Genomic DNA, 14,028 nt, shown 5'->3' with positions numbered 1-14,028 from the left:
GAACAAATTTGTGTGTCTAACTGATGTAACTTGTACACAATCCATAAATAGGTGCCTCAATCTCTTGAAGACATAAAGGAAACAGAACCTCCCTTTTCCCAATGGGCAAAGACTCAGCACCGATCTTAATATTAAGCCTCTTTAAGCTTAACCCAGAACAAATTTACATGTACATCTGATGTAACTTGTATACTTGGCACTTCAATCTCCGAGGCCATAAGCAAACAGTACCTAACTTTTTCCAGACACAGACTCACCACTGCTCTTAATGATAAGCCTCTTTAAGCTGATGTAACTTAACTGTCGCATACAATGGTAGAAAATCTGTGTGTCCATCAATCAGACCTTGTGAAACCTTATTGTTGAAAATATTCCTGCACAATTTTTTTTGACAGGTTGAGGAGAGATGTCGGGAGGTCTGCCTGTTGTGTGTCTCCTGCTCCTGCACACTGGAGCTCAGGTGTTTCGGTTTATTGCCAGGAACTTCTCCGAATCACCTGGAGTTCACAGAGAGAGCGATTTTCAATGCCACTGTGCAGGTGTGCCGCGCTCTGGCCGAGGCTAAGGGGAGAGACTTCACTCTTCCTGTAAGAATGTTATCTTTTGTGAATGTGTGTGTGTGTATGTGTGTGTGAGTGCAGGCACAACCTTTCACTGCTGAGGGTGTTGCTGTTGCCTGTGGAGCAACAACAATCGTCTAAGAGTTTTCTCGCAAAGCCATTACATCCATCACCCTGAGAAACGTAGCTACGGGTGGACATCCGTCATGCCTTCAACGCAAGCTTCCACTTTGATAAAGAAATGTTTGCTCAAGGAAGGAAAATAATCACAGATGGAATACGTGCTGTCAAGGCAAGCGTCAATGAAATTCTTTTTGAGGTGGCGAGGGAGAAACTGGGACAGATTTTACATCCTTTACAGGTATTTGTTGATAAGGAAAATGCAGCCATGGAGGAGCAATTGATAGAACAAGTGCCAATGAGCCTAAAGGTGGGATCAACAAAGACTCGTTGGATGCCAGCCATGGTCATCTCCACACTAAAGCAGCAAACATGGCAATAGCTGCAACCAGTGAGCTGCTTGAGGACATTCAACAGGCTGCCGGGGACAAAACATTCCTCCAGTATGAAACCCATTCTGCATGTTTCAGTTATGTACTGTTAGGTTACACCAAGCTCTTCATAAATCCATCACTACGTTTGCATGTGAAGTCCTTCGTTAGTAAAGTTTCAAACTAGTCATTTACTGATTCTGGGTTGCACCGTTAAATCTTAAGAAACGTCTCAGCTAGCAAACACTTAATGTGCCAATAAGTTACTAGGCAACCAAATGAAGAGGAAGTCACTGTAGCATAACTATGGTAGCCTATAAGACCATCACAAGCTTTAACATAACTTTCAAAAATAACAGTTTTCAGGGGCCAAAAGATGAAATAAATTTAATTATAATCATTTGTTAATTTAGGTATATTCCTCTACAAGTATAACTCCTGCATGACAACTCCTACTCAAATAGAAATACATTTAAGCAGCAAGATATAGTAAAATTATTGCAGTAGTGGTTTAGTCCTGCTGACTGATACATTTATTATGAAATCATTAGATTATTAATACTGAAGCATCAGTGTGTAAGCAGCATGCTACGCAGAGCTGTTAACAACTCATAGACATCTGAAATGTGACCCTGACTACAAACTGCTTTTGGTAAGACGTCAAAATATTATCCATTGTGTAAAATCTTCTGAAAAGTAAAGCTGTCAAATAAATGTAGTGGAGTAAAAAGTACAACATTTCCCTCGTAAATGTGGGGGGAGTGGAAGTATAAAATAGCATCAAATGAAAATACTCGAGTACAAGTACATCAGGTAAACATACTAAGCTTTCCACCATTGTTAAGTGGTTGTTTTGTCTACATTTTGTAATTTGTGAAATTGTCAGGTCTGATATATAAATCAATGGTCATATTAAAACATTTCAACTAAGAACTATTTATATATTATTATTATATATTTGGTGGTGCTAGTTTTGTCAATGTAAATATTTCATCTGTGTCATTAATTTAATTTATTCTTCCAGGTGACTCTTCTGCAGGCAGCCAGGAGCCCAGGAAAGGCACATAACTTCACTTTTTTGGTTGATGAAACAGTAACAAAACTTACAGTTTACATCACTGGACGATCTCTCACTTTTACTCTCATCAGCCCCACAGGTGATACTACTCTCTCAATTAAATATCTTCTCTTTTTCTTAATTTTGGGTCATTACTATATAATTACTGTCATTAAAGATTAACTTTCCTCACCAAGAACATTGGCAGTCTTTCCTGTAGACCACAAATCTACACCCAAGTGAAATGTGCTCTATTACTAAATTTTGGACCAGAACTAGTTGGATTTGCTTATATAAAATCAGGGAGGCCAAAATGTCCCAAATGAACATCATACTGCATTGAAGAAGGCTTTAAACTAGCGATTGAGACCATAAACACATTTTGAAAACGTTTACTGAGGTTAGAAATCAAGTGAGAAGTTGGTGAATTCTCCATTGACTTGTATAGAGACGGAAGTCCTTTTGACACCAAAACGGTCGCCCCCTGGTGGCCTTTTGATAGAATGCAGTTTTAAGTTACTTCCGCATTGGCCTCATTTCAGAGGACCAGAACTCTCCGCCTGGGTGGATCTGGAGTCCAGGATGTCCTTCTCAGTCATGTTAAGCTCTTGGCATACAGCCATCCTTCAAGGATACCAGAATTGGGTCTTCACCATGGCCCTCCAGCCACTCTTCAAGCTTCATGGCAGGGTCAGGCCCTGCTGTGTCTGGGTACAGGTCATCCTGGAAGAGGTCCAACAGTACAAGAGGTTTGTCAGGGGGAAAAAGAGACCAATGTACACTGTCGCCTATAAAGTTGGAATACAATATTTTTTACTTCTTCTCATGAAGTGATTGTGACAATGTGATTTATTCCTGATAGATAAAGTGTAAATATTCTCTAAATTGTATTGATCAATCTCATTGCACCTGGTCAAAGGTGATTAATGTGTATAAATAGAAAATAAAAAGAGGAATGTGTCTGAAAACAAAATTATTCCAACTTTATGGGCGATAGGGTAGTTTTGTTGTTCATTTTGGGTTTTGGTATGGGGGTTTCTTTTGCAGGTTTAAAATCTAAATATCCGGTCTGTCATTCTGTCTTCCCAAGAGGATGAGTGTAGGAGATAGAGATAAAAGGAGCAAACAAAACAAAACATTTGAAGGAAAATAAATACTAATATTAATGTTTCTTATGCTCAGGATCTGATCAGACCAGAGGAACAGGTTGTGTCCTGCATGACGCTGCCCTCGCCATGTGCTCCAGCACTATAAAGCGAGGTCGGACACAACAGTCATCAAGTGTGAAGGACATCATTCAGACCTAAGGTACAGTACTCTTTTAACTCATCATTATGAAAATTCTTGAAAAATAGATGTTTCATCAGATATTTACTACATACAGCAGGTTTGTTTTATTTGGGTTATACATTTCTTAATTTTTGTATTATTTTTTAAAGGGTTAAGATGAGTTTTAAATCTTTGTAAAGAAATAAATGACTTATTATTTTTAAAGTGCTTATGCTTTCATTTTAGATTTTAATGTGAATTAAACAGAATCACAATAGAAGTCCGTTATTGTGAGTATGATAGAAAATTGAGAGCTAGATCTGTATATAAAGAGGATTTATGTAATCTCAAGTATCTGTGTCATTTGAATACAATTGCTTCAATGCATCAAATTCATATTTTTAGGTTTTAAGTGTTTGAATTATTGACATTACTGATATTGTACAGTATTAATAGATTTTGTGAATATGTCAAAATTCACACTCGTAACTTGCATTTTATAGCTTGTAACTTTAGTGTTGCATACACGGGAAGCTAATTTATAATAATAACGATAATGATAATGATAATGATAATAATAGTAATAATTATAATAATAATAATAATAATAATAATAGTAATAATTATAATAATAATAATAATAATAATAATAATAGTGATAATAATAATAAGAGTTATAATTATAATTATAATAATAATAATAGTAATAATTATAATAATTATAATAATAATAATAATAGTGATAATAATAATAATAGTAATAATTATAATTATAATAATAATAATGATGATAATAATAATACTAATATTAATAATAATAATAAGAGTAATAATTATAATTATAATAATAATAATGATAATAATACTACTACTACTACTACTACTAATAATAATAATAATAATAATAATAATAACCTAGGTCTCTGAAGCTATAAGCAAATTGAACCCCTCTTTTCCCATTGGACACAGACTCACCAGCGGTCTTGATTAATCAAAATAAGCCTCCTTCAGCCACACCATACCATAGAACTTCTACCTTCCCATGGTTTTAACCTCTCTGTGGGTCTTATCTATGCCAGGTGAAACACAAAGCTGCCCTGGAAAAAACACACCCTAAGTGATGCATGTGAGGGTTAAAAAACACAACCTAAGTGGTGCATGTGGGGGTTAAAAAACACACACGCCACAGACTTTTCTCTCGAACCTACCTAGTACCCTGAAACCCATGTAACATGAGATGTGAAATAAAACCCAATAAAAATAACATAACTAAAATAAGATAAGTGAAAATGCAATACACAGTATGAGTACTTTGAGAGGCAATAAGTGAAAACTCAGAAAGTATTTCGCCCTTTGTACACAGTCTGTAAATCGATGCCTCAATCTCTGAAGCCATAAGGAAACAGAACTTCCCTTTTCCCAACACACACTCACACTCACCACTACTCTTAATGATAAGCCTCTTTAAGCTTACCCCCCGGTGTTTATCTGATGTAACTTAACTGTCGCATACAATGGTAGAAAATCTGTGTGTCCATCACTCAGACTTTGTGAAACCTTATTGTTGAAAATACTCCTGCACAAATTTTATATACTAAACAAAAATATTTCTACAGCTTCAAAAAGCACAAAACTTTTTCGCACATTCACAAATCATTTCATAATGACACTGATGTAGCCTGATCCAGACGATAAAGGTTAAATTAATGTTTTCTTCTACAGACTGATCTGACGATGTCGGGAGGTCTGACTGTTTTGTGTCTCCTGCTCCTGCACACTGGAGCTCAGGGGTTTGGTTTATTGCCAGGAAAGTCTCTGACTCACCAGGACATCACAGAGAGAGCGATTTTCAATGCCACTGTGCAGGCGTGCCGCGCTCTGGCCGAGGCGAAGGGGAGAGACTTCACTCTTCCTGTAAGAATTCACTCCCAACAAGTGACTGTGACATTTTACATCTCTTTTATTAATGTTAGGATTTGACTTTCTCTCTGTGTGTGTGTGTGTGTGTGTGTGTGTGTGTGTGTGTGTGTGTGTGTGTGTGTGTGTGTGTGTGTGTGTGTGTGTGTGTGTACTGTATGTGTGTGTGTGTGTGTGTGTGTGTCTCCAGGCACAACCTTTCACTGCTGAGGGTGTTGCTGTTGCCTGTGGAGCAAAAAGATCCACTAAGAGTTTCTGTAAATCCACGATAACCATGGTACTGAGAAACGTACGGGTGGACGTCCGTCACGTCTTTAACGGAGAATACCACTTTGATGAAGAAATGTTTGTTCAAGGACGCAAAATCATCACAGATGGAATACGGGCTGTCAAGGCAAGCGTCAAGCGGGAAAATTTTGAAGCTGCGAGGCAGAAACTGGGACAGATTTTTCATCCTTTACAGGTATTTGTGCTTGTTTTAGTTTTTAAAATAACTTTTAAAAAGATTCACAGAAACTTGTACGGATTATTAAAGTTCTTTTGTCAACCTGAAGGATTTCTACAGTCACAGTAACTGGGTGGAAATGGGGAACAAGCTCCCAAACCCCAATCTAATCAGATCAGACACCAGCATTGGTAAAATAGCAGGTAAAGAGGTTATAAACACATACCAACAGGATTGAGGAATGTAGATTGGGTGTGACTGGAAAGACAGAAGAAAACATAGTTAAAATGTCTTGTGAATTTACATTTCCACAGATAAAAGCAGAGCGACCTGCCGCAACTGTGATGGAGACGACTGCACAAACAACATTTTAGAGGATATCCTTAAGGAGAGGATACTGATCTCTGGGTACACTTCTATGCTGCCCATATTTGCAAGCAAACCAAAAGGTAAGTCATTCCTTTCATTCATATTTAAAACAACTTCCACAGCAATGCAAGATAAGTGTGGAAGATAAATCCAACACATGACCATATAGATATGTGCTTGAGGTTTCCACTTTGTGCTCTACTGCAAAACATTTTTAAAATGTTAAAATATGTTGTAAACTAACCTTTTAAAATACACTGAATATAGTGTAATATCTCAGTATCATGATCATCCTTAGCACTTTGAGGATTTTTTATTCATGCTAGCCAAAAGTTAAATAGCAATGTTTGTTTTGACCTTAGAAACAGTAAAAAAAGTCCCAACTTAAGGTCAATATACTGCCTTATCCCATATAACTTTGAACTGTATCAAATAGTCTTTCGTCACTGCCTTAAACAGAAATTTGAATGAAAGTTAATGGATATGGGTTTGCATGAAGATGTAAATACTCATGTTGAAAATATTTCACATTTTTTAACTCGCAAAAAACTGACTCAACCATCTCTGACTTCTATTAAATGTACAGAGCAGTGATGGCGATGGCTTATAGTGATGATGATGATGATGATGATGACGAAATATGTGCTACATAAAGTATATCCTTTCCAAGTCAATTTGCAGCCAATAAATATGGACTGTAAAATCTTCAGTAATCACCATCATGTCTATTTATTTCTAATAGTGAAAGATGTGATTTCAGTTTATTTGTGCCGCTGCATGGAAAAGCTTCTCTTTACATCCTGACCTCTTTCCAAAGGTTTGTATCCCCTCCTCTGCTGTTGGATTCATTGAAGTCATGTTTTCCACCCCCTGCTCTCAGAGGCACAGGGGAAATTCCTTGACCTTGTCTTAAACGATTGTTGTTTTGCTTTTGAGTTTAGTCATTAAGCTAAGTCAGCTGTGTGTACTGCTGCAATCTGTCTCTCCAAACAGACATTACATCATGGTTATCATAAATGTTCTTTAGCCATTTGTGAGACTTTCTCTAATTGCTTCACAGTATCTGAAATTAAACATAGCATGCATACAATGGTCTCTATAAAGACAGCAGACAGAATACAGCTCAGAGAAAGCATGATTTGTATTTATCTTTTTTTTTAATGTTATTTGTTGATAAGGAAAATGCAGCCATGGAGGAGCAATTGATCGAACAAGTTCCATTGAGCCTAAAGGTGGGATCAACAAAGACTCGTTGGATGCCAGCCATGGTCATCTCCACACTAAAGCAGCAAACATGGCAATAGCTGCAACCAGTGAGCTGCTTGAGGACATTCGACAGGCTGCCGGGGACAAAACATTCCTCCAGTATGAAACCCATTGTTCAAACCCATGTTTCAGTTATGTACTGTTCATAAATCCATCACTACGTTTGCATGTGGAGTCCTTCCTTAGTAAAATCGCCAGTTTCAAACTAGTCACTGATTCAGGGTTGCACCATTAAGTCTTAAGAAACGTCTCAGCTAGCAAACACTTAATGTGTAAATCAGTTGCTAGGTAACACCTCTAGTGCTGTACAATAGGAAGCAACCAAATATGTAATATAGACATATAAGAGCATCACAAGCTGTAACATCTAACTTCCAAACATAACAGTTTTAGGGGCCAAAAAGATACAATAAACTTTACTTAGAATCATTTGTGAATGTTGGTATGACTATATTATTTATTATTTATTTTCTACATATCTGGAGAAATGTAAATGTACTTTACCTGCATGAAAAATCCTACTTAAGAAAAAATACATATTGTAAAATATTGTTAAATTAGTAGCTGTATATATTTAGTAACAACTAATCTCTACAGAATAATATTTTTTTGGGTTAACCAACTGTGGTTTTAATTTAGTGATACATAAATCTCCACTGAGTAAATACCTACTTTATAACTAGGCTAAGTTTGAACTTATGAACAGTTGGTGTTTGTGGCTCCTGTAGTTCAAAGTTTTTTCTTTCCTTTATCCATCTGTCTGTCTCCATCACTCAGGATGATGGGAATCTCCAAAAGATCCAGTAGAGGTCTTTCCTTTGTGATTAACACCAGAAAAAGCATGAGTGATGACATCGAGACAGTGAGGAGCATCACTCCTTTGATCATCAACAGTGATGTGGGAACAGAGAACGAGCCCTCACTTTTCATTCTGGTACCTTCCAATGATCCAGGTAGGAACTTCAGGACTTTGCTTGTGTAAATATGCTTGTGTTGCCCATTAAAATTAACTTCTTTTTTTCAACTGTCTCCAAATATCTTTAGGATTCGGGAAAATGATAAAGACTACAGACCCCACAGCCTTCAAAAATGCTATTAATTCATTATCAGCAACTGGTGGAGAAGATGTGGACGAACTCAGTCTGTCAGGGCTTCAGGTGTGTTGATGTGTTTGACTACTTCAAATCTGTCCTGAAAACGTTTATAAACTTAAATGATCCTTAACATGTTTTCCTCATATAGCTGGCTTTAACTGCTGCTCCTTCAAGTTCTGAAATCTTTCTCTTCACGGATGCACCTGCTAAAGACAAACACCTGAAAAGCACAGTGATCGCACTCATAGAGCGGACCCAAACAGTAGTGAGTATCTAATATTGGTGTCAGTGTGTATAAGAATATCTGGTCAGTGTCACAATATACACATCTAGACCAGGCGGGGAGCTCCGGTCCTCTGAAATGAGGCCAACGCAGAAGTAACTTAAAACTGCATTCTATCAAAAGGCCACCAGGGGGCGACCGTTTTGGTGTCAAAAGGACTTCCGTCTCTATACAAGTCAATGGAGAATTCACCAACTTCTCACTTGATTTCTAACCTCTGTAAACGTTTTCAAAATGTGTTTATGGTCTCAATCGCTAGTTTAAAGCCTTCTTCAATGCAGTATGATGTTCATTTGTGAAATTTTGGCCTCCCTGATTTTATATTTGACGATAAAGCAGGGTATGCATTAGGGCGTGGCTACGTCGTGATTGACAGGTTGGTTGGTTCACAGGTTCAGGAGGGCGCCTCATGCTCCTCCTGATGCCCATATAAGTAGAATCCGTGTTTGTTTTACCCAGCATGCACCTGAAATGTTCAAGATAGCGCTGCTCAGATCCGAAACTATTCGCTTCCAAGCAGCAGTCCACAAACCAATGGGTGACGTCACGGATGTTATGTCCATTTTATATACAGTCTATGATCTAGACACACACCAAAATCTATTCTATAAGATTTTTTTCATGACAGCACTGAAACTTCTTTATAAGAAATATAATCAGCAAGTTTGGACACACTCTCTCATTTAAGTCAATGGGAAGGTGGTGCTACATATACTATTGTACTTTTTACTCACATTAATAGTTGCTATAGGCCTTTCTAATAGCTATGTTTTCCTTTTCAGGTGAACTTCATGATTACTGGCTCAACAGCACTCAGTCGTCGCAGGCGGAGGAATGACAGTAAGATAACAGCATCAGATATGCAGCTGTACAGAGACCTGGCTCATGCTTCAGGCGGTCAGGCTATCGAAGTCACAAAGAGTGAGCTCCCTGTGGCCACCAGCATCATAACTGAGTCCTCTAACTCCTCTCTGGTAATATCACAAAGATCTCACTGGGCATTACCAGCTAGTTTTGTCAATGTAAATATTTCATCTGTGTCATTAATTAAATTTATTCTTCCAGGTGACTCTTCTGCAGGCAGCCAGGAGCCCAGGAAAGGCAGATAACTTCACTTTTATGGTTGATGAAACAGTAACAAAACTTACAGTTTACATCACTGGACGATCTCTCACTTTTACTCTCATCAGCCCCACAGGTGATACTACTCTCTCAATTAAATATCTTCTCTTTTTTCTTAATTTTGGGTCATTACTATATAATTACTGTCATTAAAGAGTAACTTTCCTCACCAAGAACATTGGCAGTCTTTCCTGTAGACCACAAATTTACACCCAAGTGAAATTTGCTCTATTGCTAAATTTTGGACCAGAACTAGTTGGATTTGCTTGCAGAGGCAAAGTAAATCTTAAACTTTGCAAACAACAAGCTATCTAGACAGCGCTGACCACTGAGTGAACAGAGAGCATTAGTTTCTAAAATGAAAGAAGCTTTCATATAAGGAGTACAGACTGCTCCATAAAAGAGGTGCAGCATGGTTTGCAGTCAGTCATGAGACGAGAGTGGGTTGCATAAATAGGTTTGTTTAAAATAACTCTGTGATTGATCGGTTGGCGCCACCTTTTTCATTATGGAGAACACAGCAACCTAACTTTGTCTTTGATAAGATCCCTGTTAGGAAAAAAAAGTAAAAAAAAAAAAAAAAGTGTTTACCCATCACTCTTTCAAATATTGTTATGCAAGTAATGTGATGTTTAAAAAAATGCTAACCATAGCACCCCTAATTTTTGCATTTAAGGCATAGACTGTATATAAAATGGATACACATCCGTGACGTCACCCATTGGTTTGTGGACTGCTGCTTGGTAGCGAATAGTTTCGGATCTGGGCAGCGCCATCTTGAAAATTTCAGGTGCATGCTGGGAAAAATAAAAACACGGATTCTACTTATATGGGCATCAGGAGGGGCATGAGGCGCCCTCCTGAACCTGTGAACCAATCAACCTGTCAATCACGACGTAGCCATGCCCTAATGCATACCCTGCTTTATCGTCAAATATAAAATCAGGGAGGCCAAAATTTCACAAATGAACATCATACTGCATTGAAGAAGGCTTTAAACTAGCGATTGAGACCATAAACACATTTTGAAAACGTTTACTGAGGTTATAAATCAAGTGAGAAGTTGGTGAATTCTCCATTGACTTGTATAGAGACGGAAGTCCTTTTGACACCAAAACGGTAGCCCCCTGGTGGCCTTTTGATAGAATGCAGTTTTAAGTTACTTCCACGTTGGCATCATTTCAGAGGACCAGAACTCCCCGCCTGTTTTTAACAGACATCACATCACCTCAATCCTGGCTTCTGTCCACTGGCTCCCAGTTCATTTTAGAATTGATTTCAAAATTTTACTGATCGCTTTTAAAAAATGTCTGGGTCTTTGACAGAAATGTTGACCCTGTATGAGCCAGCCTGTAGCCTTAGATCCAAAGTCAAGGATGAAATCTAAAGGTGACGGTGCTGAGGGTCATCAGGCCTGCTCAGCTTTGGGATGACCTACCTGAGGAAGTAAAGCTTGCAGGATTGATAACTTCTTTTAAATCGCTTTGTGAAACTACTTTCTACAGACTTTCTTTCATGTGATGTTGTTTGTTGTTTTTTAATTGTTGCTTAATCTTTTTTTAATCAACTCTTTATTGTGTTTTGTTGTCTTCTACTGTCTTCTTCTTAATGTCAGCCTTGTTATTGCTTTCTGTGTTATGTGTCTTTGAATGTATTGCACTGCCATTGCTTTTTCTGTCAAAGCACTTTGTAAACTCTGTTTTAAAGGTGCTTTATAAATAAAATGATTATTAATGTTTCAATTTTATAGGTGAGTCTCAGCAAAGCAGCGATACAGCAGGATCATTGATCACTGCATCCCAATCAGTTGGAAACTTTCAGAGTTTGCAGCTAAAAACAGAAGCAGGACTGTGGAAAATGAAAATGGTGTCAACCAATACCTATACTCTGAAGGTCATAGGTGAGACCTCCAAGTTTTATTTGATTTAATTCTATCACACAATACTTTGTTGGAGGCATTTCACACCACTTACCTTACAGTGAACACTGTCAAAGCATCACTTTTGGTTTAGATCGCCACTTTGTTCCTCGTGTGCAGGAAGGTCACGTGTGGTTGACATTACATTTCATCCAAATATCAGCCCAGGTTTAACTCATTTTTTGTCAAAGATAAAACAAACTATTTAATTACAGCACAGCTCCTGCCAAACTTTGACTGTCCTACAAGCACAGGACAAATTGTTGGTGAATGAACACAAAATAAACTTTGTACTGCTAAAGTAACCCACTAAATTTGCAATACGGATAGAAAATGCAGTATTATTGTTCAGATTTTGGGAAAAACAACAACCAAAAAATGTATGAAGAAAAAACATGACTGAGTCACTGTACGCACCTTAATTAACTCAAGCTTCTTTGTGTTAAACATACTTGTGCAATGTTCAGATAATGAACAAAGATGCCACAAGAATAATATCTGTTGTTCATTAAGCCTTTTTGATTTGGTTTCATTAATTTGCAGGTCAGAGTCCTATTGACTTCGTGTTTGACTTTGTGGAAGTGTCGCAGGGCCCTTTCGCAGGATTTGATGTTCTTGACACTCGTCCCCAAGCTGGTAGGACAAAGCGTAATGTGAATGTGCTGATACGCTGATGTAACATCATCAAGTCAAACATACTTTATGGTTTTTCCTTTTCTTTAAAAGGTGTTAATGGTAGTCTGTTGGTGACTTTAACGGGGAGCGACTCCGCCACAGTGACAGAAGTCGCTCTGGTTGAATCATCGGGGTCAGGGGAGGTGAAAGGAGTTGTGGAGCCACAAGCGAGCGGGAACTTCTTAGTTCATGTTGACAGGATACCATCAGTAGAATTCGTGGTGCGGGTAAAGGGACAGGATGGCGGTGTTACCCCCAAGGCTTCATCATTTGTCTTCCAAAGGCAGTCACCCATCAACTTTAGGGCTTCTAATCTTATTATTTCTGTGAGTACCCATCTCAGACCATCACCTCACATCACACGCCAAACGTTTACGTATAGGTTTACTTTGTAATGGATTCCCTCTGTGTTTAGGCTGAATCAAATGACATCTTAGAACCAGGGACACCTTTCTCTGTGCCCTTCTCTGTGATGACCAATGGAATTGGGGGAAATGTCACCATTCGAGTCACAAATGACCGACATTTCGACTCGACTTTTCCAAGCAGTTTATTCCTGGAAACTGGGAAAAGCGTTAATGGTACAGTGACCCTCACAGCACCTTTGAACACCCCATCTGGTACCGACTTCACCTTGACCATTGAGGCTGAGGCTCCTGGGGGCAATGACACAAATTATGTTGTGCTGCGATTCTCCGTTGTTAACATGGTAACACTCCCACTGAAAAAATGTGTTAAAGTGTTAAAGAAGTCTTTGCTTACACTTTATTCATTTATTTATTTATTTTAATTTCAAGATTCAAGATGTGGGAAAAATAGGAATTTCCTTGGAAAAAAAGCTCCTGCCCATGTAAACATTAATTTATTACCAAGATATTCTCCCCATATCTAGAAATGTTTTTTTTTCGGATTCTTTCATTCTTTTACATTTTGCCTCTATTTTACAGTGACAGACAGATGCAGAGAAGAAATGCAAAAATTCTCAAAGAGAAAACACTCTTTAAGAGTTGTTTCTATCCCTATAAATTACTTCATGTTTGTACTCACTTATGAAAGACTAGCAGACTTTTACTTCTCCTCACAGGTGACTGATTTCACTCAGCCAGCGTGTCAGCTGCTCAGCCTGCAGTCCAACTGCTCTAACAACTGCAGCTCCTCGATGTGGGAGATCTCTGTCCGGGTGACTGATGGGGCTGAAGGGACGGGTGTCGACCGTGTCAGCCTCAAACAGGGCAGAGGATCCTTGAACACCAACCTGACGGCTGACAACGGGAACGTAACACTGGTGTCCTACAAGGCATCTTGCTGCTCACCTGATGTGGAGCTGCTGGTTGTGGATCAAGTGGGAAATGTAGGCTCCTGTTCCTACACTCCACGGGGGGGTTCAATGGCTGCTATCTCTGGCTCCACCAAACTCAGTTATTCTCCCCTTCTTTACCTAAGTATGGTGCTACTAGGGCTTCATGTGCTGACTGAACTGGGCATCTAGTGAGTCCATATCAAAGTTGTAAATATTTAAAGCTGCATTAATCTAAAATTTCTTCATGACCCTTTTAAGTGTG

At 38.4% G+C, this 14,028-nt stretch overlaps 1 protein-coding gene across 1 annotated transcript; it reads left to right on the top strand.

Moving 5' to 3' along the window:
* The first annotated feature begins 406 nt into the window (after nt 1-406).
* On the top strand, nt 407-13,955 carry LOC133993556 (von Willebrand factor A domain-containing protein 7-like). The gene is made up of 18 exons (XM_062432546.1): nt 407-539; nt 937-1,123; nt 2,651-2,903; nt 5,100-5,291; nt 5,485-5,757; nt 5,849-5,942; nt 6,054-6,188; nt 7,287-7,473; nt 8,152-8,327; nt 8,419-8,531; nt 8,617-8,733; nt 9,534-9,725; nt 9,817-9,949; nt 11,624-11,773; nt 12,335-12,427; nt 12,518-12,792; nt 12,882-13,175; nt 13,551-13,955. Exons 1-18 carry the CDS (start codon nt 407-409, stop codon nt 13,953-13,955), a joined length of 3,402 nt encoding a protein of 1,133 aa, XP_062288530.1.
* Nucleotides 13,956-14,028: the final 73 nt, after the last annotated feature.

Source organism: Scomber scombrus, chromosome 14, assembly GCF_963691925.1.
Source record: "Scomber scombrus chromosome 14, fScoSco1.1, whole genome shotgun sequence".
NCBI lineage: Eukaryota > Metazoa > Chordata > Actinopteri > Scombriformes > Scombridae > Scomber > Scomber scombrus.
The sequence above is the reverse complement of the archived record's forward strand: the minus strand, read 5'-3'. Positions and strand labels throughout refer to the sequence as shown.

Coding starts and splice junctions, on each gene's coding strand:
- LOC133993556 (XM_062432546.1), top strand. CDS start 407: ATGTCGGGAGGTCTGCCTGTTGTGTGTCTCCTGCTCCTGCACACTGGA. Junction 6,189..7,286: donor ATTTGCAAGCAAACCAAAAG/GTAAGTCATTCC, acceptor TTTGTTGATAAG/GAAAATGCAGCCATGGAGGA. Junction 12,428..12,517: donor TGACACTCGTCCCCAAGCTG/GTAGGACAAAGC, acceptor TTTCTTTAAAAG/GTGTTAATGGTAGTCTGTTG.